Source organism: Astyanax mexicanus, chromosome 8 (genome assembly GCF_023375975.1).
Source record: "Astyanax mexicanus isolate ESR-SI-001 chromosome 8, AstMex3_surface, whole genome shotgun sequence".
NCBI lineage: Eukaryota > Metazoa > Chordata > Actinopteri > Characiformes > Acestrorhamphidae > Astyanax > Astyanax mexicanus.
In genome coordinates, this window is record NC_064415.1 from 26,400,021 (window position 1) to 26,425,649 (window position 25,629).

The following is a 25,629-nucleotide window of genomic DNA, read 5'->3' on the forward strand; positions in this document are numbered from 1 at the left end:
ACAGAATTTGCAGAAATTATGTTTTAAGAAAAAAAAAACATCCAGCAGTGAAGCATGGGGGCGGATGTACAGTAATCTACAGAATCTGAGCAAACACTGCATGCAAATGTCAAACCATTTATGAAAAGATTAAAGCTAAATCAGTGGCCAGCAAAATCCACTATTGACTACCCGAATACAAACTGAACTTAAGGAATGGCCTTCATACACCCTTAACCTAAACATCACAGGGAAAATTCTGGCCTTAAAAAACTGTGCGAGCAACAAACTTCTGCAAATTAAACAAACGTCTGCAAATTAAAGACGGGAAAACTTTCTCCTACAGAATGTGATTTTCTTTTAGCTGACTATAAAACACATTTGCAAGCTGTAATTGTTCCTGCCAGAGGCAGTGTTACTAACTCTTGACTTGATTTAATGTTATAAAAGACAAAAGTAACTGCATATTTTATATTGCTGAAAGTCTACAGCTCTGGAAAAAATAAAGAAACTTCGGTTTCTGAATCAGTTTCTCTGATTTTGCTATTTATAGGAATATGTTTGAGTAAAATGAACATTGTTGTTTTATTCTGTGAACGATGGAAAACATTTCTCACAAATTCCAAATAAAAATATTGTCATTTAGAGCATTTATTTGCAGAAAATGAGAAATGACTGAAATGGCTCAAATAAAGTTTATATTCATAAAGTTAAGAGTTCAGAAATCAATATTTGGTGGAAAAAAACTGTTTTTTAATCACAATTTTATGCATCTTGGCATGTTCTCCTCCACCAGTCTTACAAAAAAAAGAAACTCATCATTTTAAGTGGTCTCTTATTTTTTTCCAGAGCTGTATGTCATTTGGCCAAGGGGGGTTCACACCTTTTCAATGCATGAGTGTATATAGGCTTATCATGCAATGCAGTGTGAGATTGTCAGAGAATAATTTATTAAGTTATATGGTTATGTAATCCAAATATTCAGATTTGTGGGATCCACAATTGTATGTATCTTATGTCCTAGAGAATGCTGAGACTGAAATTACATCTCTGTTTTATTTGAATAATTAATGGATAGGCCGAGCTCTAGCAGATTTGAGTGGTAATTACGTTTCGGTATCTCTTCTAGCAGCTTGTCTAGGCCGAGTAGACTGGGGTTAGAATTTTTTCATTCGCTCTTCTTGCTGAAAAATAGATACTGGGATGTGATTTTTATAATGATTGTATAATTGAATAGTGCACAAACCACTTGTTATGTAATATGCCATCTTCTTGTTCTCTTTGTCTCTCACACTGTCTGTCTCTGTCTGTCTGTTTGTCTGTCTGTGTCTGTCTCTTCCTCTGTGCTGTGTAATTCTGTAGTCTCAAGCTCATCTGTCGCTACTGTGACAAAATCCTAAACTAAACATGCATTAATGAGTGTATTGATCACACTTTCATTAAACTGAGATCAGTATGCTTAGTCACACTGTGGATTAAGATTAGATTAGATATAATACAGAGCGAGTACAATGTTGCATTGTATTATGTTGAGATAAAACAAGCACTATCAGGATTGCATTGATTTGATTGATTTCTTTATAAACACTGTATTCAGGTGTGATACAGTTGTTTAGCATCTTTCTTCTCCCCGTCTTCTTTGTGGTAGATGGTAGGTATATTTTGTATGACAGTGCAGTTATACAAGACCATAGAAAAGCTAATTTCTTAGCAAATGAAATGTCTCACAGCCCTGACTTTTAAACACATCACTCTGCTTTGTGTATAAATTTATTCACGCAGACATTTCTAACAAAAGCTCTTCTCAAGGTTGTTTGAGGAGTTTCTGTAGACGAGTAAATGTCATGCAGTCGTGTTTCCAGTCTTGGTGCTAGGGTGAAGTGGGACAGCATTATACAGTGGTTGAAACGTTTGCAATTATGCTGTGTAAATGAGTTTGTGCAGACGCCAGTGGCTGGATGTTTGTAAACTGTCACTGTGGCTAATGTAGCCCTCATTAATATTGATGCAGGCTACAGTGCTGCAGGAGCTTGCCAGTCGTGTCTGGGCTGAAGCAAAGCAGAATGGAGAGAAACTCCTGCTTCCTGGCTTAGAAGCATCCGGACAATTCCCATTTGATTAAAAGGGAGGTAATGGAGGTTTGTAGATGTTGCAGGCATAGAATACTTGTGTTAATTGTCAAAGATCTGTAGGATTTTCTTGAAACAACAAGAAAGACCGGTAGGGCCCTCACACAGCTGTCCAAACCGAGAAACCAGTCAGAGTTGGACCCAAATATATATATTTTTAACGAAACATGCAATTAATCACATTTAACTTTTGACCAGCCTTAAAACTCATATAACTCATTCTGCAGTAAACAAGACGTCTTTCAAAAAGGCTGACTTCCTGTTGGGCGGAGCTATATAGAAGCCAATGGGTAATTGTAATTGCCATCGTAATATCTATGCTGCTACCGAAATTCGAGAAATTTTGAGACAGCCACAGCTAGTTTATAAGCTTATTTAAAAAAAAATAGGGGGGCTGTAGAGTTCTCCAAGTACAGGTGAGCTAAACCGTTTTAGGATCTTAGTGAACTTGCCAATTTTCAAAAGATTTTGAGCTATCCTGACATTTTAAATATGCATTGAAATCCTAGATGCCACTATAGAGCTGATGAAATAGAAATATAAGAAATTCTAATCTCAGATCAAAGTATTTTGTCAGGTTTCATCGATTGTAACCTCCTCAAAACACCTAGCATTACAAGAAACTACAAGAAGTTGTTTTTTTCAGTTTTTGGGTGCTAGGCATTGGCTTGAGGGGAAATTTAAGCTGTGGAGCATCCAACGCCGAACTCTCTTAATGCTATTGTCACTGAATGTAAATTCAATCAAATCCTTACAGCAATGTTTCAAAATCTAATAGAAAGCCTTCACTGGACAGTAGAGATTTTCAGATATTAGAGAAAACAATGAATGAACAGGTATTCCAACATTTTTCATATAGTATATATCCCCAAGGAAAGTCAACTGGTGAACTAGTAACAGGGTATTGGGTCCTCAAGACACAATAATGATACATTAATCTGCATTAACAAGTAAAGGCTGGCCTTTAACCTTATGGCTGTTTTTTTTTTGTAGTAATTGTGTTTATTGTTCTTTTCCAAATAACAGGGAAACTCACGTTGTTGAGTGTATTGTCTGTGGTAGTTGACTATAATTTGCTGATAGAGATTAGGTAAAAATGTTCCTCTTACTGGTTAAACTCTTAGAAAGACTCCTCATCTGCTCTGTCTGGTGTAGTTAATGTATGCAGGAGATATATCTCTGGACACCTTGAAAATCACAGCTGCTTTCTACTTAACCCTACATTGCCTTTGTTTCCATACTACATGCACTATTTTATGGCCTTTTTGTCCCAGCCACAGTTTCCAGACCTCGGCTTCTTCTTCTCTCTCACTTCTGTTTCCATTAGTTCTCCCAAATGCTTTTATGTCTCGCTCTCATTCCTCTCTTTTTTATCACTCCCTCTTGGCCCGTCTCCTTTTTGTCTGCTTCTCCTCTGTTTTTTTTTTTTTTTGCCTTTTGCCTCTCCCGCTCAGTATCTGGGTCCTTAAGTACAGTTTCTGCAGTTCTGGCTGTGCTCTAGAAGATTGTTTGAAGCTGTATCACATTTTGCTGTGTTAATGAGAGGAAAAACTAGGGATGCACTTAATACCTGGCCAAAAAAAAAAAAAAAAAAAACCTATAAAAATATATATGCAAATATATTTGTCTATGGCAAAAATATAAAGACTGCACTTATATACACCTCTGTCATAAGTTTAAGAACTGCAAATACAAAGAAACCCTAAGCTCTATGCTGTTTAAAGTTTCATAATTCCATTAATCAAAACCTCTGAAACTGTAATGTGCTGTAATATAACTAAATATATTAGAAAGTATATTTTTAGAGAAGGTACAATCTGGCTGAGTTAAGTTCAAGACCTTCTTTAATGTAATACAGTGACTCAAATTTGCTCCAATAGTTGCACAGGATGTTAAAGGGCTAAGTCATATTGTAAATTGTAAATATTTTTTTAATTGTATTTTTTACTATGTTTTAAGACATTATTACATTAAGACTTTTTATTTTATTTTAGTTTATTTAGGCACTCGTAAGCATAAAAAAATGGGAAAATTAATGAAAGTCTGCAAAAAAAATGGATTTCAGCCTTCAGTCAAATGCTTTTTTTATTTTTTTATTAAAAATCTCTGCTAATTTAATGTGACAGGATTATCTTTATTATAGTCATGTGGTTTATGGATGGTATTAAATATGTACGTTTTGTGGACAAAAAGATGCTTTACAGTATTCATAAACACTTACATGCTAAATGTCATGGAATATGGGACTAGTGTCAGGTCCCATGACTTTTGCCACTTTTGCCCACAGAAGCTGAAGAACGCTGCTCAGACCTGTGGGATACGTGTATAGGAGACCTCCTACATTAAGTGTGGATGTGCTGTCTGAATTTCGGTTAGAGTTGCTTGTCTGTTCACATGGACAGTCTAGTCAAACAATGCCAGTCACAATCATTACCACCCACTGTGCTGCCCACTGTGTTTGGTAATGCTTCTATTATGTATTGCTGGTACATCTGTGTTCATCCTACTCACAAGATAACACCTCACAACTTGTACAGGTGTGACGAATGTATATACTTCTGTCCCATGACTTTTGGCATGTCAGTGCTCATGTCATACCTATATCTTGGTGTAGGAATTCTCAGGCAAAACAAATTGTTCCACACAGTGTTAGACAGCACTCACAATCCCTGTGATATCTCCAACTTCCAGCTGCGCTGTCAGTTTGAGGGTTCGATCTCACACATGGGTGTGTATCTAAGCAGGATGAAGTGTTCAGACCTACAGGATACTCAGCTGAGGTGTTGATTAAGGAGCTGCATTTTTCAGTAGCATTTGGGATGCAGGCTCTTTGTATTTCAAGTTTAGGTGTCTGCTAATTCAGTAACACCTCACTTGTTAATGTGGTTGACGTAGTGTCAAATATCACATCCTTTTATTTTTATTCATATGTTTAGCAACAGCTACAGTATCCCAGAGATGTGTTTTACACATGACAGCTCCATTTTGTTTCAGCAAAGCATTTGATAGTGATGCATTCATGGTGAAATACAGTGTGTCTCGTTTCTTTGCCTCCCCAGACACACTGCAGGCCCAGCTGATTAGCATGGGGGTGATCCCCACTCTGGTGAAGCTTCTGGGAGTTCACGCACAGAACACAGCGCTAACAGAAATGTGCCTCATCGCTTTCGGGAACCTGGCAGAACTGGGTGAGTAACTGACACACGTGCCACTTTTTGAAGCTCCTCTATCTGTCAGTTAGAGGGATGAGGGAAATGGGGTTGCTGAGGCTCCTGCTGCAGCACTTTCAAGATTTAAACTTTCAACTTTCTTATGCCAGGTTCACACTACACGACTTTCAGTAGTCATCAGTCATTGTTCTGTTCACACTACCTGTAATCACGAGTCCTTCAGATGTTGTGGCTTTCACACTACGGTACATATCTGATAAGCAACACAGAATCACAAATTATTTGATTTTTCACTATGGGAAATTGCAGACTCGCCTGGCTGCTCCTCAGAAACACGTTTTTTCATGAGAACACACCAGAACTAGCAATGCCAAGCCAGAGAACCTCTTGAGAGGAGAATACTCACTTGAGGTGAGTACAAAATGAATGGATTCATATGGAGCAACAAGTAAAATCACAGTTTATACACGTCTAATAAATTTTATATGCAAATATGTACTTATGTCCTCAACACAGAACTATATCAAATGTTTCAATACCGCATATATAATTTTTTAAGGTTTTAAACTCCAGTTCTAAAGCATTTAAACGTGCTCATGCCAGTAACTCCAGCATGAGCTCACCAACAAGGCAAATTATAGGAGCAAAAAAGTCTTTACAGTGTAAAACCTGTTTTCTAAAATTAAAGAAATACTCAGAACAAGAGTTTAATAGTGATATGACTTGGGAAGAGAACATAGTCATAAACGTTTTCCATAAACGACTCAGAAGGTGCAGAAGGTGCATTTTGGACCTGTGGTTCCCTCTTTCTACATGATCCTATTGGTTGTAGGTAGCCGCTGCTCTTGACTCCCAGTCTCCAACTGGATCAGATATTTAGCATGCCAAATATATTCTGGGTGCCTGCGACTCGTCTGTGATCACTAGTTTCACGCACAACTGAGTAAATGCTGAGAGATCCCCAATTTGCCTCTAAGCAGAGGTCTTTGTCAGGGATCAACGAAAAACTGCCTGCAATTGAAAAACTCGGCCTAAATCGTGTAGTGTGAACCAGGCATTAACTGCAGCTGGAACTGCTATCGGTCCAGCATGTATCATTTGTTATTTTTTCTTATTTTAAATGCTGTTATGCACTTATACCATGTCGCATTGTTCCACTATAAGATAATAGCCCACATTTCATTACAAAAGAGATGTATTTTTTTTAGTGGTACTTCAGTTCCCAAAGGTTCAGTCCCAGACAACACTTATTTAACAAGACGGAGCAGAGCGATGCTTCTAATCAGATAGTTGAAGCTTTCCCCACAAAAGATACTGTTGCCCACAATACCTAAAAGATTTTTTTTACATGGGCACATTGCACACCTCATTTTTCAATTCAGACTTTATCTCACGTTGGATTTGGAATCTTAACTGTTTATATTCATAAATGTAACTGTATCTGTATCTGTTTGTAACATGAATGTAGCATTTTCTAAAGAGGCATTCAGGAGTTTGTCCATTGTAAGTTTGTTGACTGTTGCTGCACTGCCAATTCCAACTTACCATTAAAATTTGCATACAAATATTATGCTGATTTAGGATCAAATGTTTAATTGTGATTTAAGAGAAATCTAATGGGATCAAATGTCCAGACAACCAAAAAAAAATCAGATTTGAGTCATTTAAGCCTTAAAATGTGAACATAGCCATCTTTTGATCTCAAATTTTGGTATTTTCTTTTATCCCCACATTAATTGAATGTTGCACTTTGTTTATGTGAAATTTACAATTTTTATAACCAAGGTTTTAAAACAAGGCTAATTTTGTTTTGTTTATTGTAATGCATATATATATATAGTTAGACAATTTCCTATTTTTTTTTCTTAATTTATTTCCTATTCTTTTTGTTTCGGAATAATTTTCTTGGCATATCTTATCTCTCAGCTTTCAGGATATTATCATTTTAACCTTCCCAATCTCCACTATTATTTTGATTTTTTTGCATAACGGTAGATTTTTTTCCTACTTTTGCCCATAGGAACTAATGGGTTGAAAATGTTTTGGTGCAAAAGTAACAATTAATTCATATATACATATACACCCTACCATCATCATGGAGTACCATAGCAACCATCTGGTATATCATAGCAAACTAGCAACCAGATAGCATCCACTTAGCAGCACCATTGCAACACCTTAACAATACTGAAGCACCACCTGGAATACTGTAACAATCGCCGACCATGAAACACCATATTGACCAAATGGTGATTCAGAAAGGTGTTGCAGAATGTTGGCTTTAAATACATAGAAAAGTGCACTTTTCTTACCTCTGTGAGCTGGAAGAGTATTGCGTCAGTGTAAATGACTGCACATGATATGCATGTTTGCTTATGTTTTCCACAAGTGTTTAGTCTAGAGTGTGACTCGTGTTGTGAGTCAAGCGTAAGTGTGTTTCAGCATTCGACTCGACTGAGCCTGGAAAATGTTGTGCCCCACATTTATCTGTAGAGGTGAAGTGCCCATTTGAAACCAATGAGCCACCATGCCTTTAAACCAGCCCTTAGTTTGTGTAAAGGACCAAGTCATGTTTGCTTGATGGGCATCTTTTATTGATTTTATCTCATAACCAGCGTTTCACAGTATATGAGATAATATTAGTAATAAACGAAGTAACTAGATGAACTCACTTACAAGTTAAAAGTTCACATAAATAAGATATATTTTTGCATTAACAAGTTTATTAACTTTGCAAATGGATTTTGATTCCAAGAATCTGCCTGACCAGTGCACACTTTGCTGTTCATACTCATCTGTTAATAGTAAAAAAATGTCCAATAATAGTAATTTGTATTACTAAAAATAGTACCATATTTTATGGACTATCAGGCGCACCGGATTATAATGCACATTATGCAACACTAGTAAGGAATGCGCTTAAGTAAATAAAACTGTAATTATTTTTCTTCAAACAAAACTAAACTAAACTAAAGCTAATGCTAATAATGATCCAGCCTCAGTGCAGGAGAAAAACTCCTGTATAACGCTGTACTTTAGCGAAGTAGCTTTACTGCTACTTACAACCTGACTGGTAAAATTCATACGTAAGGTGCATTGGACTATAAGGCGCACTGACAATTTTCTGGAAATGTAAAGGATTTTAAGTGCACTTTATAGTGCAAAAAATAAAGTAGTAAAAAGTCAATTTTGGAGCTGTATTTTTTGTTTGTTTTATGCCTTCTGAAAGGTTATATCTAATATAATTCAGTCTTAATTTAAGTAGCACAATTGGCCTTATCAATCCCATTTTGATGCTGGCCGGCACAGGCATCTATCAGTGCTGGAGGTTCAGCGCTTACCTCCGAGTGTGTTGGCTGCCTAGTGATGCTGCAACATTGGTGTTAGTTAGAAAAAGGAATCGCTGGTTTCACATATATCAGAGAAGGCATGTCGTAATGTAGAAAGGATTACGAGTGGTAGGAGAAGACCTAGTGAATGGGTGGGTAAATTGGCTCGGCTGAACTGTGGAGAAAATGATTTCTCTTTAATTACTGTGCTGATTTTGATGTTTGTGTCTCTGCAGAATCCAGTAAGGAGCAGTTTGCGTCTACAAACATTGCTGAGGTGCTGGTGCGGCTGTTCCGGAAGCAGGCGGAACATGACAAGAAAGAGATGATTTTTGAGGTGCTGGCACCACTGGCTGAAAATGGTAAGAGTTGAAAGCTAAGAGAAAATTGGCCACATTTCAGTGTTGTCTGGGAGGGTTTTATGAAAGCAGTGGGTGGTCTTTGGATGCATAACAAGGTTTGTTTATACAGTCATTGTTTCAGCACAGCATGGCATTCGTGATTCTACTTGGCAAGTGAAATGTATGAGGCTGGAGGCCTCAATAGTGCAGTGTAACTAAATATAGAGTAGACTTCCTGGCAAGTTCCAGTGACACACTGCCTTTGAACTGAACATGGCCTGTGTTGTCCACTCCAGCAGCCTCAGTGATGTTTCACCTCAGGTCTTAGTTCAGCGCCTCACACTCACGGAGTAAAGTACAAAGAACTGTTGTTTTCAGCTGCATCTGAACACGAGACATCTTATACTATATATATTCCTAAAACTTGTGCATTGTGTGTAAGCAGCTTTAGTGCTTTGATTGGCTAATGATTGAATGCAAAAGTGTGTATCTCACACTTCAAGACTCACATTTCCTGACATCACATATTTTCTTTTTTAAAAATGTTTTGCTGCACATAACAGTAATTAAGGCTGTCCATCAGAATAGACCATGAATCACCCTATGAAAAAGTTTACCAGCCAATGAGGCAATAACTTAGCCCCGCCCAATGCACTGGAAAACAGACCAACTCTGACATTAGCAGCATTAGAGCCGAAAAGGCAAAGTAAGAGCTAATTTTTATTCACTTTATGTGGTTTAGAACACTTTTTATAATGTTTATTTTACTGTTTAAGGACAGTGTGTGAAATTAAAAGGTCAGTATCAAATATAAAATAAAAATTATCAACAATGCATTGGAGATTAAAAAAGCAATTTAAATATTTGTTATTTGGATTTCATTTTTATGTAGAGTTTATATTAAAATAATACAGTCTTGTTTTGTGTTCAGCACAGAAAAAACAGCATTCTTATATTCTTATATTTTCCAATCACTGGAATGTAATTCAGGTCTGAAAAGGTTAATATGGAAGCATAATAGATTGCTGCTATTATCGTTTGTGCCACCGATTGCGTTGACTAAAAAAAATAATTGTTATTAGTAAAATTAGTAAAATAAATCGGTATTGGGTGTGAAAAGGTGTCAGCATAGTCTGTAGCATGGTACATATACTTGCTGCCTCGTTTAGGTGAAATGTAAAATCAAGACTTCTTATTGGCTTCTCTATTTACATTTGTTGCTCCAGTTTCATTGGCTGTTGACAGGACCAGTTCACACTGGGTTGCTGAAATCATACGCATCATTAGGCTCAAAGTCGAGTTGAAAGAAATATGCTCAGACTGATCTATTATCATTAGGGCAGAAATCTGAGTCTGCATCCCCCCACACACAACTCAATTCATTGTCCAACTGTTTACTCAGACTGGCCAAAAAATCTGCATACTAGACCCATCTATTTTTTTTATTTATTTTATTTTTTTTTACACAATACATCAAAAACATAAAGACAAAAAGCAGTAATAACAACAATAATAACAGTGCATGGAATATACAAAAAAAAATCAAGGGCTTGTACTAGACACTTTCCCATTGTATTTAAATGAATTGCATTTTAAGTGAATACACAAAATATGAAGTAAAGGAAATGAGAAAGTAGAAAAAATGGAGGGAATAATAATAATAATGACAGTAACAAAAACAATAGCATAGATTGGTAGTCACAGATAGGTGCAGGATGATTAAAGTGATATAGATTTAAGTAATAACTGATCCTTGTGAAAGAAAGTGGTCTTTAGTTAGCTTTTTGAAGGATATACTAGCACAGACTCAGCCTGATTGAGAATCCAGGGTAAATTCAGAGCAAAAGTTGCATAGTCACACAGACCTTTACATCAAAATTGTGTCCAATATTTCTAAAAGCATTTCTTTAGAATGTCTAGAATAACTCTGTTAAACCGACTGTGGATGCCAGTCAGAACAAGTATAGCAACAGGAATTATAGGTCCACTATGCTTCTCCAGACATACCAGTCTCACAGAATGGTCTACAATTAGGCAGATGCAGAAGTGGTTCAAGCTCAGTCTGTGTTAGGATAATAAGTGCTGTCACTTGCCCCCCTGTGCCATTGCGCCCACAGTAGGAGTGTGTGCTGCGGGAGCAGCTGCGGCTACACTGTTGCTGTGACATCAGATCTGCTCTCAGCTGCCTTCCTCTGCCTTTAGTCTGGAAGAATAACAGAATTTTTTAAAAGTATGTGCACTGGTGTGTGTGTGTGCATCTGTTTGTTTTTATGCATTTTCAGGCGAAAACTGTTCTAAACTGAGGTAATATGTCATTTAAAGCATGACAGCTGAAAATAAGGTTAAGATTTACAACCTCAAAGTAGAAAAAACTGTTGAAACAGTGAAGAAAATAAAAATAAATATTTTATTTCATCACAAACAGTATAAACCCAAAACATTTAATGTTTTCTCTAATTCTACTTAATATTATATATTTTTTTAATATACACTGTCCCAAAAAAAGCTCACCACCTGGACTTAACTAAGCAAATAGATAAGAGCCTCCCATTGGATAATTACTGCATGGTTGCCAAACAGCTTATGTTTCAGCTGGAAACAAGTTATTTAACCCTAACTGATGCAGTGAGTAGCTTCTTATTTCTTATTTAAAACAACCATGTGTAAACCACGACTCACCCTGTGGTCGTGGAAGAGATATTAATCTGTTTCAGAAGGGTCAAATTATTGGTAAACACCAAGGAGAGAAAACATCTAAGGAGATTTCTGAAACTACTAATATCAGGTTAAGAACTGTTGTTAGGCATTATTAAAAAGTGGAGGGACAGTAGAAAAACATCACCTTCCAGGAAGGAATGTGGTCTAAAAAAAATCTTCAATGATCGTGATTAACACTCACTTGAACGTTTGGTGATCTTAGTGATATGTTTAATAGTGAAAGTAAGAGCATTTCCACATGCACAATGTGAAGGAAACTCAAGGAATTGGGACTAAACACCTGTGTAGCCTTAAGAAATCCACTTATCAGTGAGGCTAACCAGCAAATACAGCTTCATTTTGCTAGGGAGCATAATTATTGGACTCTCAAGCAATGGAAGAAGGTCATGTGTTACCATGTTACCTGAAGTGATGGACCCATAATGCCTAGTGACTACCGTACAAGCCTGTGATCTGGGGTTGTTGCAGGTCTAGGTTCAGCATCAGTACGTGCTGAAAGAATGAGGTCAGCTGACTACCTAAATATACTGAATATAGACCAGGTTATTCCATTAATGGATTTTTTCTGTCCTGATGACATGCCCATATTCCAAGATGACAATGCCAGGATTCATGGGGCTGGAATTGTGAAAGAGTGATTCAGGGAACATGAGATCATCATTTTCACACATGGATTGTTCACCACAGAGTCCAGACCTTAACCCCATTGAGAATCTTTGGGATGTGCTGGAGAAGACTTTGTGCAGCGGTCAGACTTTACCATCGTCAATGCTGCAAGATCTTGGAGGAACATTAATGCAACACTGGACAGAAATAAATATTGTGCCTTAATCAAAGCTGAACTCCTACTGAAACTCGAATTCTATTAAAATTCTATTTAATATTAAAAACTTGGACATTTGAATCCTTTTCCTGTAAAATTCATAATTTTGAATATACTTTATGCATATTGTTGTTAGTTATGTATATTTATTACTACATTTGATACTTTGATACTGCGTAACCCTATGTAAACATATCGGTCACATATGACCCCACATCCCAATACTGTATAAAAAGTTGTGTGGCTGCTTGTGTGCTTCTGTTTAAACAGAAAGGTAGATAGATAGACAAAAACTAATGGAGAAATGGGCATATGAGGATTATGTGTGTGTGTGTGTGTGTGTGTGTGTGTGTGTGTGTGTGTGTGTGAGAAATACGCAAAGGTTCGTGTGTGAACTATAAAATAGCAGATGAGCTGCAGGGGGAGCTTGTGTAAGAGGTGTGTTTGAAAAAAGGAAAGGAGAAAGAGAGAGTTTATTCTTCAGAGAGAGAGAGAGAGAGAGAGAGAGAGAGAGAGAGAGAGAGAGAGAGAGAGAGAGAGATAGAGATAGAGATAGAGATAGAGATAGAGATAGAGATAGAGATAGAGATAGAGATAGAGAGAATTTATTCTTATTGTAATGAAGAGAGAGAGTGCAGACGGTGCTGAATTACAGCCTGTGAGGGGCAAGAAAAGAGAGAGAGGAAAAGTGTAAGTGATGGAGAGTGAGAGTATGTTAGAGAGAGAGAGAGTGTGTGTGTGTGTGTGTCTCCGGTGAGAGAGTGACCGGCTGGCTGCTTGTTATCATTCAGTGCACAGAGGCGCTCTCCCGGACTGCCAGTCTCCAAGACAACGTCCTACTTAAAGCCACTACACAGCCCGGGAGAGAGAGAGAGCGAGGGAGAGCGAGCGAGGGAGAGAGAGAGGGAAGGATGGAGAGAGAGAAAGAGAGAGAGAGAGAGAGGAAGAGAATACCTAAACGTTGCAGGGGTTTCATAACCAGCCAAGAGTCACAAAGGCAGCCATATGTCTCTATCTGGCCTGAGTTCATGTATTTAGTTATGTGGGTCTGTCCTCAGCTTTACTGGGAAAGGGTTGCTAAGATACCTGCTTAGTATATGCTTATAGGATTAGGTTTATATTACAGGTGACACCAACGTGATACCCACTGTCTGTTATATTCCTGCTTCTACCTTTTAAAAAGCGCTAATTTTTATTTAAACCTGGACTTGAAGATCCACAATGTGCATGGGTGAATCTTAATCAAGCTGATTCAAGTTGAACTAGCAAATGATTACCTCAAAATCAGTAAAAATACCCCTCAAACATTTTGCATAGAAAACATCCTTAATTAGCATCCTCCTCGCAACCTCCCTGGCAATATGTTAAGAACCCCCTGGGTTAGGAACCCTACGAATATCAGCTTCAAAATCATTTTGATGCTTCACTGACTGTAACATGGAAATAGCATCTCTGCCATTGCCACAAACTGCACTTTGTTGAAGTGAGCAGGAAACGGTAGAGATTCTGTTTAATCGGTGTGGAAGTGATATGGTCCTAAAATTATATCATTATATTTCATCATTGCGATAATGACCTTTTTGCTAATATGACAAAAACACGCAGAAAAAATATTTTATCAAAGAGGGTTAAAATTTTCAAAATTCAGTTACAGCAAAAAAATCAGTGAACTTTTATTCTGTAAACAACAGTAACTTACCAAGACTTAATAATATAAGCAAAGTGGAGCTCCGAGACTATGATAAGGAGATTGCCGGTTCGAATTTTGTTCATGTTGCTTGCCATCAGCTGCCGGAGCCCTGAGAGAGCACAATTGGCTTTGCTCTCTCTGGTTGGGTAGATGGCGCTCTCTCCCCACATCACTCCAAAGGGTGATGCAGATCAGCTCAAGGCGCCTGTGAGCTGATGTATCGGAACCGAGTCGCTGCGCTTTCCTCCGAGCACGAGGCGGTCGCTGACCTCACGTGTCTTCACCCTCCTGGTGTTGGGGCATCACTAAAATTAGGGAGAACATGGATAAAAAAAAAGTAAAAAAAAAAAAAAAAAAAAAATATATATATATATATATATATATATATATATATATATATATATATATATATATATATAGACTGCTTTCAAGTATTGCATGTGTAAAGTGTGTCCATTAGTGCAAACTCAAAGTGCAAGCTCCACTGTAGAGGGAGTCCAGGAGCAAGAAATACAGTTTCAATTCTCACATAATGCTGTTTTATTCTTAACACAGTTAGCCTAAAATATACATTGTATTGCAACATAATTAAAATTTTAGTTTAGAAACCATAAATACATAAAGAATCGCTTTTTTTTTTTTTTTTTTTACAAAATTTAACATTGTTAGAATTTCATGGTGGATGCTCCAAAATTACTTGCAATAAGATATTTTTTACATAGATTTTTATAAAAAAATTAAGAAGGGTCATTTGTAATTGTTTGAAAAAATCGAGAAATATTTTGGCGATTTTATTGTGTGCACATTAACTTTTATGCCTGATTCTGTCCTGTAGTAAACTATATGTAATACAAAGAATGGGGGTCCTACATTGTTCAGCTTAGCACTGTTTAATGTTCATATCACTCATATTATATAAATGTTATTAAATACAGAAACTGAGTGCTTATTCAGTGCATCAACAAAACGGAAAAAAAATGTGCAGTTTGTTTGAGGAAATACATGATTTTTTTCTGAATCCTTTTAAATCCTTCACTTTTCTTTTTCTTTTACTCTCTCTTTTTCTGTTGCAGATGTGATAAAGCTGCAGCTGGTGGAGGCAGGGCTGGTGGAGTGTCTGTTGGATGTGGTGGGTCAGACGGTTGACAGTGAGAGAGAGGAGGACGTGGCTCAACTCAAAACCGCATCAGACCTCATGGTACTGCTGCTTCTAGGAGGTACAGCCCCAGCCTTTGACCTGATAGTTGTTTTATTTGTGTTTATAAATAAATATTTGCTAACCCCTTTGTGTGGAGGCTATATTTCAGTCTAAGACTTGCATATGTATTAATTAAGTTTCTGGATCAGTTTCTCTGATTTTGCTATTTATAGGTAGATGTTTTATTAAAATAACCTTTGTTGTTTTTTCTTTAAACTACGGACAACATTTCTCCCAAATTCCAAATAAAATTATTGTCATTTAGAGCATTTATTTGCAGAAAATGAGAAATGGCTGAAATAACAAAAAATACGTCAAATATTGCAAAGAAAAGCATAATATTCATGAAGTTTTAAGAGTTCAGAAATCAATATTTGGTGGAATAACCCTGATTTTTAATCACAGTTTTTATGCATCTTGGCATGTTCTCCGCCACCAGTCTTACACACTGCTTTTGGATAAATTTATACCACTCCTGGTGCAAAAAGTCAAGCAGTTCATCTTGGTTTGATGGCTTGTGATCATCCAGCTTTCTCTTGATTATATTCAAGAGGTTTTCAATTTGGTAAAATAAAAAAAATAAAAAATCATAATTTTTAAGTGGTCTCGTATGTTTTTCCAGAGCTGTAAATAATGTGGTACAAAATATATTGGTGTGACTTCTAGACATAGTACAGAACTTGAAAAAAATGGGTTTAGAATGCATTTTGAGATACGTCTGTCCAAATATGGTCAAACTTCACACAATCTCCTCAATAATCTGTACCCTCTGCTCCTCTACACATAACCAGTAGCTACTTGAATTATTTTATACACTTTGGTATGGTTGTCTTATGATGTAATGACCATAACCAAATTTTAAGTACTTATCGATGTCAAGTGGCCATGATAAATTGTGAAAAAAAAAAATACTCATGGCAAAAGCAGTCAAAATTAGTTTTTTTTTATCCAGATACTAATGGCAGCTGTTCTTGGCTAAGAAACTGATCACCAATTTGTGCACTCAGAGAGAGCATAACCGTGTGTACTGCGGGAAAAAACTACATCTGTTAAAACATTACTCTGAACCAGCTGCTTCCTCATTCCTCATGTGCAATTAATTTAATTGCATTCAAATGAAATGTCAAAGAGAACAGAATTAGTTAATTAGAATCTAAATATCACTTATGTAATCCCTGTAGAGATCTATACAGCGTAATGTACTACGCTGCTGTATATTTCACACTGAGTGATAATTCTACATGTCTGGATGCTGCGAGAGGCAGAGAGCGAGATTCCTCTGTGTTGATGGATGTGCAGCATTCCTCTTCTTCTCTGGCTCCTGAGTGTACAGGAGGCAGAGCAGGATGTATTTTTCATCTCTGTCTGAATAATTAATGCTAGCAGAATGGGTCCAGGGGTACAAAAACAATCTGACTTTACTGTGCGAATTTTTATGGATGGAAGGAACGCTTTCTTCTGGGTTTTCTCTTGGTGAGCAAGAGGACGTCTGGGATTCTTCTCTGAATTCATGCATCGTAAAAAACGTATTTTTCAGTTTGGTTGAAGGGCTGAGCAAGCTTTCTGCTGAGGTAGCTGCAGCATCTCTAATGCTGTCCTGTTTTATTTCAAATCTGTCTTGATACAAGTAAAATAGGGTACCAGTCTATCACATATGAAAGGCTAGGTTCAGATTAAGGGATTAGGTTCAGTTTTGGTTCAGTTTTGATTCAGATTTGGTTCAGTTTTGATAGTCTGGACTGAAAAAAACCCCACATGAAATCTGATTTGTTAAATATAAAAAAATCACAAATATAAAAAAATTACAATCATATTTTTACAGATGCATTTCAGTTTGGATAGTTTTGGCACTAAGATCAGGCATCAGATTTTAAAAGTGTACTTTTTGAGTCACTTGTAGCCTGACCAAGGTTAGTTAGTGATGCCTGCGTCTTTCCCACAGTAATGAAGTTATGTTTGTCTGGAGACGCAAATTAGATCCAATCCGATAAAAAATATCAGTCAGTGCTGAGAATCAGATTTTTTCATCCATCCAGAACACCCATATTAGTGCATAATTTCTTAAGGAAAAAATAAAGAGAAATATCATTGTTAATAAGTTTATTTAGTGGTCTGATTAACTGTGTCATTGTGGCCCAAATCCAATCTTTTACATAATCTGTATAACTGTATAAACAGCAAAAAACACATTCAATCAGACATTTTTGTTTCCGATCTAGGCCACTTCAATATATGGGATTAAAATTTGATGTATATACAATTTGCGGCAAAGCGACTCTGTCTGAACGGCCAGATTGAAATTCATATGACTTTTACGTCAAACAGAAGAAAAAGAGACTACAAGGAGAACGGAAAGTGACCAATGGTAGAATTCAAAATGGACATCACCAGTGATTTGAGGACTTACAAATACAAAATACAAGACCTCATAAATACAGCTCTGAAAAAAAAAAAAGAGAGCACTTAAAAATAATGAGTTTCTTTGATTTTACCAAATTGAAAACCTCTGGAATACAATCAAGAGTAGGATGGATGAAAACAAGCCATCAAACCAAGCTGAACTGCTTTTTGCACCAGGAGTAACAAAAATGTTATCTAAAAGCAGTGTGTAATACTGGTGGACTGATGCATTAAAACTGTGATTAAAACCAGGGTTATTCCACCAAATATTGATTTCTGAACTCTTAAAACCTTATGAATAGGAACCTGTTTTCTTTGCATTATCTGAGGTCTGAAAACTGCATCTTTTTTGTTATTTCAATTATTTCTTATGTTCTGCAAAAAAATGCTCTAAATGACAATATTTTTATTTGGAGTTTGGGAGAAAGGTTGTCTGTAGTTTATAGAATAAAACAAAAATGTTCATTTTACTCAAACATAAACCTATAAATAGCAAAATCAGAAAAACTAATTCAGAAAATGAAGTGGTCTCTTAATTTTTTTCCAGAGCTGGACTGATGTGTTTCTTTCAATAATATTAGAAGGCTGGAATGAGTTCTCTGTGATAATCTGAGCTTCAGACGAACTCATTCATAGCTCTTGAGATTCTGACAAGAATTAAAGTGAAACTTAACATGAAGCATTGCTCTGTTGCACATGCATGCCACTTAAAAATGTGTGAACCACCCACACAGATGTCAGATAGGAGTAACTTTACCTGCTGTGTGAACACGGCCTAAATTTTAGTCCTAGAGAAAGTAGATTTCAACAGCCCAACATTGGTGTTTACATGTGTTGAACATAGCTTTTGTGGTCTTTTCTGGAAATGTAGCCAGTGCACTATTACTCTGCTCCCTGTAACAGTGAATTGATTTACACTAGATTTTTGTGAACAGAGGCTGAATCACTGTGATTAATGCATGACCCCATAATGGATGAGTCATGATGATTTTTGATGATTATTTTGTTTTCCAGACGAGTCGATGCAGAAGCTGTTTGAGGGGGGTAAAGGCAGCGTGTTCCAGAGGGTGCTCTCTTGGGTTCCTTCTAACAACCACCAACTGCAGCTAGCTGGGGCGCTGGCTATTGCAAATTTCGCCCGCAACGGTGAGAGCTTCAGCCTAATCATAAATGAGTCACATATCAGTCAGAGTGTCATTCAGGGTTCATACACTTTTTAACCAGTACATTTCCATTATTTTTCCATGACCATTGCATGCCTTTTTTTTTGTTTTTTTTTTCTTTCATTTTCATGACTGTACGATTTTTAAAACGTCAGTGCAGACGTGGACCATAAAACCAAAAAATCAACTAAAATTGTAATTAAAATTGATTATAATAGGTCTAAAATGAATCAGATAAAAATTTTACACAATTTTTAGTAATAATGTGTGTCAGATCCTGATCGTGATCCTCCATCGTGTAGGGCTAAATTACTGAATTAACTCTGAGCTGACGTATTTGTTAGCTCAAAATAGATTTTCTCCATCGATAAACTGAAACACAAATATTTGTAGACCAAATTTTCATGATTTTTTAAAAAAATTCTGGGTATTTTTATTTTTCTAAAATAGGCCTGGAAATTGCATGACTTTTCTAGGTTTTTCTTGACCGTACAAACCCTGATTACAAAAAAGATCATACTAAAAACAGAGGTTAACTGACAAATTGGCATTTCTGATAATCTGTGATTTCTATTTGGTAGCGTTAGCTTTCAAATAATTTACTATTACAGATACCAGAAACACACGTGCATACCAAGTAACACATGCTGTGGTGCTCTGTGACCAAATTAAGACTTGGACGCTGCAGTGAGGATTCCTTTTAGATCTCTTAATGTTTATAGAGGTACATTCCTCAATGGGAGCTGTCCCCATATGACTGGATATCCAGGAATTATAAGCACTTTAATACTGTAGCCTGATGATGTTTTCTTGGTTACTCTTATGTAGTTGAAATTTAAACATAAAGTTTTTAGAGCTACAGTCCAGTGTATAGGTGATAAAAGTGTGGAATGTAATTCTCTTATCCAGAACATGAAACATAAACATAAACAATTACACCTGATGTCTGTTTGAGTCCTGATGAAAAAACAGAGTTATAAAAACAAACTTATATTAACATATATTAATGGTGCGTGTTAATGATGTCAGTCTAAAAACGACAGACTACAATGCTACATCATTTTTTTAAATTCTGAGCCTGTTTGATTTTTTGCAGAACAAACAAATGGTAATCAAGCTGGCAGCAGAACAGCCTTTCTTGTTCAGAGCAGAACATTATTGCTTACATGAAAAGCAACACACTGACTACACAATTGCAGATGTTCTATTCCAAAAAAATATATTCCAGAGCAGAGCTGAAAGGGTGAAGAATGACGTTGCTGTACTTTGTATGAGATAAAAGTACATTTGTATCATCAACATATAATATTTTGTTTAAAATCTTGGAGAATATAAAATAATTTATAAATATAAAATGAAGACAAGTGGCCCTACTATAGATACCTGGGCGACACCATATTCTATTGTTTGGTATTTAGGCTCGTGATTGTTTGTAGTGACATATTGATACCTTTTCACAGCATTAAGGCTCTTTCACACAGAGTCCAGACAAAAAAAAAAACGCATCAAGTTATAAAAACTTATGAATGTAAATTAATGGTGCGTGATATCAGTTTAAAACGATAGACTACAATGCTACATACATTTTTTATTCTGAACAAACAAATGGTAATCAAGCTGGCAGGCTTTCTTGTTCAGAGCAGAACATTATAGCTTACAAGAAAAGCAACAAACTGACTACACAAATGCAGATGTTCTATTCCACAAAAAATATTCCAGATCAGAGCTGAAAGGCTGGAAAATGACATGCTGTACTTTTATGGAGCCAGTTTTTAAGTTTGTCTTGGTACCTCCTAGTCTGTTAATGTAAAAGAACTGTTGCTATTATTAAGCACTTGTATGGAGGAGGGAAATAAAAGAGAGCAATAAACAGACATCGAGAAAGAGAAACAAAAAGAGGTTTTAGCCCCAGAATTTTCAGAGCACTGAAAGAAAAAAAAAACAAATGCTGTTTACATGCATGATTATTATAGAACATTTAGCAGGGTAATTTGTTTAGCACAAATTAATCCCGTTATGAAGTTTGGCCCCAAATTCCACCTTTATTTAACAGGGTGTTCAATAGCTTTCCCTTTGCAATAAATTTGTCAGAAATATTACAGCAGAATACATGGTACAAGCAATATGCCTGGTCCAGATTTGAAGGGGCATCAAATCTGGACCACGACATGACGCATATTATTTTATTCTACAAACTGAGCAATTTCCTCACGTAATAAGGTAATGTTTTACTCCAAATAGTGTTGCAATAATAATGCTGCTATAATGTAATGTAATGTAATGTAATGTAAGAAATAATCCAACAAAATTTGTTTGTTTTTGTTTTATTCATCGATATGGCTCCTGAAATTTAGAAACTTGTCCATATGGACCCCCAGGAATCTAGTGGATGATACTCTCTCAGTAGGATTGCCGTTTATTTCTGTTTTAACTTTCTCTGTACGTGAAAAATAAGTATTTTTTATATTTGATAGATAATTTATTACATTTAATCACATATCATCTTTGTTATTTAGATTATTGTGAGACAAACATCCATTTGTATCGTCTGTCTATATATATTTTTGTGTAAAAATATATTAATTTCTGTATAAAATGTAAAGAAGCGATCCCTGGGGGACACCATATTCCATTGTTGTCTATTCAGACTCTTTTTTTATTTTAACAAACAGCTGTATAACTGAGATGCCTTCTCCCCAACAGATGGCAACTGCATCCACATGGTAGATACTGGGATTGTACAGAGGCTGCTGGAGCTGCTGGACAGACATGTTGAAGAGGGAAATGTTACAGTACAGCACGCCGCCCTCAGTGCCCTAAGGAACCTAGCCATTCCAGGTCAGTTCTCAGCCTCACCTCGTCAACTCACTGACTGCACTGCACAACATAGATTCACTATATCTGAGTCTAACTACAACTAAGTTAGAGCTACAGCAGCCTAGTGTTTAAAAAGCATAGGACAATAGGACATTATTTTCTTAAACTGAGTCCTAATACAATTATGTCTCTCTCACTTTTTTTAGTGGTGAACAAGGCTAAGATGCTCTCCGCGGGTGTGGCTGATGTAGTGCTGAAGTTCCTCCAGTCAGAGATGCCACCAGTTCAGTTCAAGTTGCTGGGAACGTTAAGGATGCTCATCGACACACAAGGTAGCTACTGATTTTCTTTATTTTTTTCATTTTTTTCTTTCTTTCTTTCTTTCTTTCTTTCTTTTTTTTTTACATAATTTTATTACATTTTCTCGCCAATTTGGAAGGCCAGTCACACAACAGACTCATTGGGACTCCCCTATGACTTGTAATGCCCCCAACACTAGGAGGGTCAGGACTAGCACATACCTCTCCTGATACATTTAAAGTCTCAAAGTCACTGCCTCTTTTCGAACTGCCGCTGATGTATCAGAGCTGGGTCTCTGTGCTTTCCTTAGATCATGCTGGCTGTCCAATAATGCTAAAAAACACCTGTGCTGACCAACATCACCTTGGGTGTGATGTGGGGAGAGAGAATCATCTACCCACCCAGAGAGAGAGAAACCAATTGTGCTCTCTCAGATTCTGGCTGCTGATGGCAAGCAGCATGAATGTCAAATTATTTGAAGTGTTCTAATTTAGTGCTAGAACCTTTGCTCTTATTTTCTTCTGTTTACCTAGATGAAGTGAACTAGTTACAATCTAAACAGATAAAACAGTGTGAAATGTGGGCTCTGTGGTCAGAGGATCACAGATTTAAATCCCGAATCGTGCTGCGTGTCATCAGCTGCCGGAACCTCAGAGAGCACAATTGGCCTGGCTCTGTCTGGACGGGTAGATGGTGCTCTTACCCCTTACCCCACATCACTGGCTTTATATGAGTCAGAGGAGGCATGTGCTAGTCTGGTGCCTGTTTACCCAGGAGGGGTGGGGGGTGTGGTGGTGGTGATGGTGATTCACTGTTTTTTGTTTGTTACCGCTTTGGGCTGCGGGAAACCCCGGGGGAGCCCTAATGAGTGGGTTAGGTAATTTCCGTCCAAGTTGTGGTGAAAATTGAATGAAAATAGAAATAATACAAAATGAATTAATTAAAACAATGTGAAGCAGTCTCAGAGGGACATTTCAACTGCATTAATATGTTAATGTTATAATCAATTACAGTCAGTAATGGTAATAAAAGCATTCTTTTTTATTATCTATCACAAACATTCACAAACAGGAAAAAACAATACTGAGGTATTTCTGGGAAATAGATAAGGAATAGATAAACATGCTTATGTCCTTTCCATGCTTTTTAATGTTCTGAGGTCCAGTATCTCCACCATCAAAATGCTTTATGAATGCTTACACATGTCTTCCCCCCCTGCCCCCTCACTTCTTTTTCGCTGTTCTGCACAAACAGACTAAAGAAATTTACATTTTACACAAAGTGTAATGGACTGAAATTGTATATGGTACCTTTAAAAGACCCCGCCCAAATAACTTTACAATAAACTCTATATTATTTACAGTACCAGTCAAAGGTTTGTACACACCTCTACTTGTTCAATGTGTTTTCTTTCTATTTATGATTTTCTACATTGTAAATTTAACATTGTGGACATTAAAGCTATACAGGAACACATTGTGAAATTATGAAAATAAACCTAGAATAGTTTTCTCAGCAGCTTGAAGAAGTTCCTGGAGGTGCTGAACAATAGTTGCTTCTTTTCCTTCACTCTTTGAAGCTCCAGCTCATCTCAAATCACCATCTCAGTTGATCAGGTTTAGTCCAGGAGATTGTGGAGGACAAACATTTTTTTTTTGTTTTATACATAATTCCATATGTGTCTGATTTCTTTTCATGTTATTGAATGAGAAGATGTATCCAATAATTTGACTGGTACTGTACATATTTCACAACTTTGTAAAAACTTCCTCAGGTCAAATTTGTGAATGTGTTGTATTAAAGAAATGTAATTGATTTAAATTTGAAGCTGAAAGCTTCTCTAAAGAATCTAGCAATCACCTAAAAAAAACATTTATAATATTAATAGTGGATATGTTATGAGCGGAAAAAGACGAATAAAGTTTAGTTTTATTTAAGGAAAGCATGAACCATTACTATCTAGACTTGCAGAAGGAAGGTCTGTCAGGTGTGTGCCGGTTCCCCTGTGTCCCGTGAGTCAGCTGGACGGCCGTTAGCCTCTAACTGAAATTAAGTGAGATGAGGATCGATGGTGGTGTGGTGAGATGTAATTGCTGTGGATTGTGAGTGACGCTGGAGCTGCTGTGGATGACAGCGTAATGCTTTGCACTGCACAGGGCGCTGGGCCAGAAGCATTAGCTTTCAGTGACACTTAGCTTTGAAGTGGTGAAGATTGTGTGCATGCTGCTGACGTCAGCATTCACTTTATACACAGTTTCACAAAGATTTATAAATGTAATGGACTGCTACTTTTTCTGACAAAACATTACTTTTTAGAGCAGTAAATGTTCTGTGGGTTTGAATTGATAATGTTCCTGTGGTGGGGTCATGCTTTGTTTAGTGCACTTTTCAGAGGTGAGTATTATTGGCCTATAGTCTTCATGTTCACCGTGTTAAAACAAGTTACATGGGATGAACCGCTAGCTAATATTGCCCTGGCTTAGTGAAACACTAAAGGTTTCTTAGTGTAGTGCTGTCAGGCAGTATTAGCTGCTTACCACAGCTAATGCTAGCGGTTCGCTGCTAATGCTAATGCTGCTGCACCCAGCCTTAGTGGAAATCTGGAAATCTAAGCTTACTGTAAATAAACTGAAGCACTTTACTCACCCAAATAAACAGTTTTCAGATGAGAATTCTATGTAGATTAACATCCAGCACTCATTTGACTTTAAAAGATTTTTTTTTTTTTTTTTAAGAATTACAGTTTGTTTGCTTAACTGCTGAATTAGAAGGAAAACATGGCAACATCCCTGTTTCTTACCCTGTTTCCCTGTAACTTACCACCAGCATTAGTTTACATGAGCCTCACATTTGGGGAGGAGTGAGAGGGGCAAAAAAAACTGTTTTGGGAACAGAAGTTGGGACTCCTATAGCCATTTCACACACTCACTTTCATTAATTACCGATTGTTCCTTTAAATCATAGCTTAAATTGATATTGATACTCGAAAACCTTCCATCAGTATCGGTGTTGAGAGGGAAAAAGTGGTATTGGTGCATTCCTAGGTACACAGATTGTGCTATCACATCATGTAGGAGACTGGGGTTCAATTCCAGGTCTGGGTGACTATGCTGTGATACACCAATAAGAGTCCTTGGGCAAGACTCCTAACACTACATTGGCCCAACTCTGCAATAGGAACAACCAATAATGGCCAAGAGCGTCAGTCAAGTGGCAAAAATGTGAAATATGATCTGTCTGTGTTTTTTGTAGCTGATGCTGCGGATCAGTTGGGGACGAACCGTAAGCTGGTGGAGAGGCTGGTGGAGTGGTGTGAGGCTAAAGACCATGCAGGAGTGATGGGAGAATCCAACCGTCTGCTTTCAGCTCTTATCCGCCACAGCAAGTCAAAGGTCTGACTCACCCACTGTACCCCCATTACACACACACACACACACACACACTACAAATACAGTGTATCACAAAAGTGAGTACACCCCTCATATTTCTGCAGATATTAAAGGATATCTTTTCATGGGACAAGACTGACAAAATGACACTTTGACACAATGAAAAGCATGTCTGTGTGCAGC

The 25,629-nt window shown here is 37.0% G+C and overlaps 1 protein-coding gene across 3 annotated transcripts in view; it reads left to right on the plus strand.

Annotated features, from left to right (window-relative positions):
• The window catches only part of rap1gds1 (RAP1, GTP-GDP dissociation stimulator 1), a 70,081-nt gene that overhangs the window by 39,068 nt on the left and 5,384 nt on the right, over positions 1-25,629 (plus strand). For all 3 annotated transcript variants that reach the window (XM_007239789.4, XM_007239788.4, XM_007239790.4), the window contains 7 exons: positions 5,168-5,296; positions 8,844-8,969; positions 15,253-15,396; positions 18,792-18,923; positions 21,644-21,778; positions 21,964-22,089; positions 25,310-25,449. In XM_007239789.4, coding sequence (XP_007239851.1) covers positions 5,168-5,296; positions 8,844-8,969; positions 15,253-15,396; positions 18,792-18,923; positions 21,644-21,778; positions 21,964-22,089; positions 25,310-25,449 — 932 coding nt within the window. The remainder of the gene's footprint in view (positions 1-5,167; positions 5,297-8,843; positions 8,970-15,252; positions 15,397-18,791; positions 18,924-21,643; positions 21,779-21,963; positions 22,090-25,309; positions 25,450-25,629) is intronic.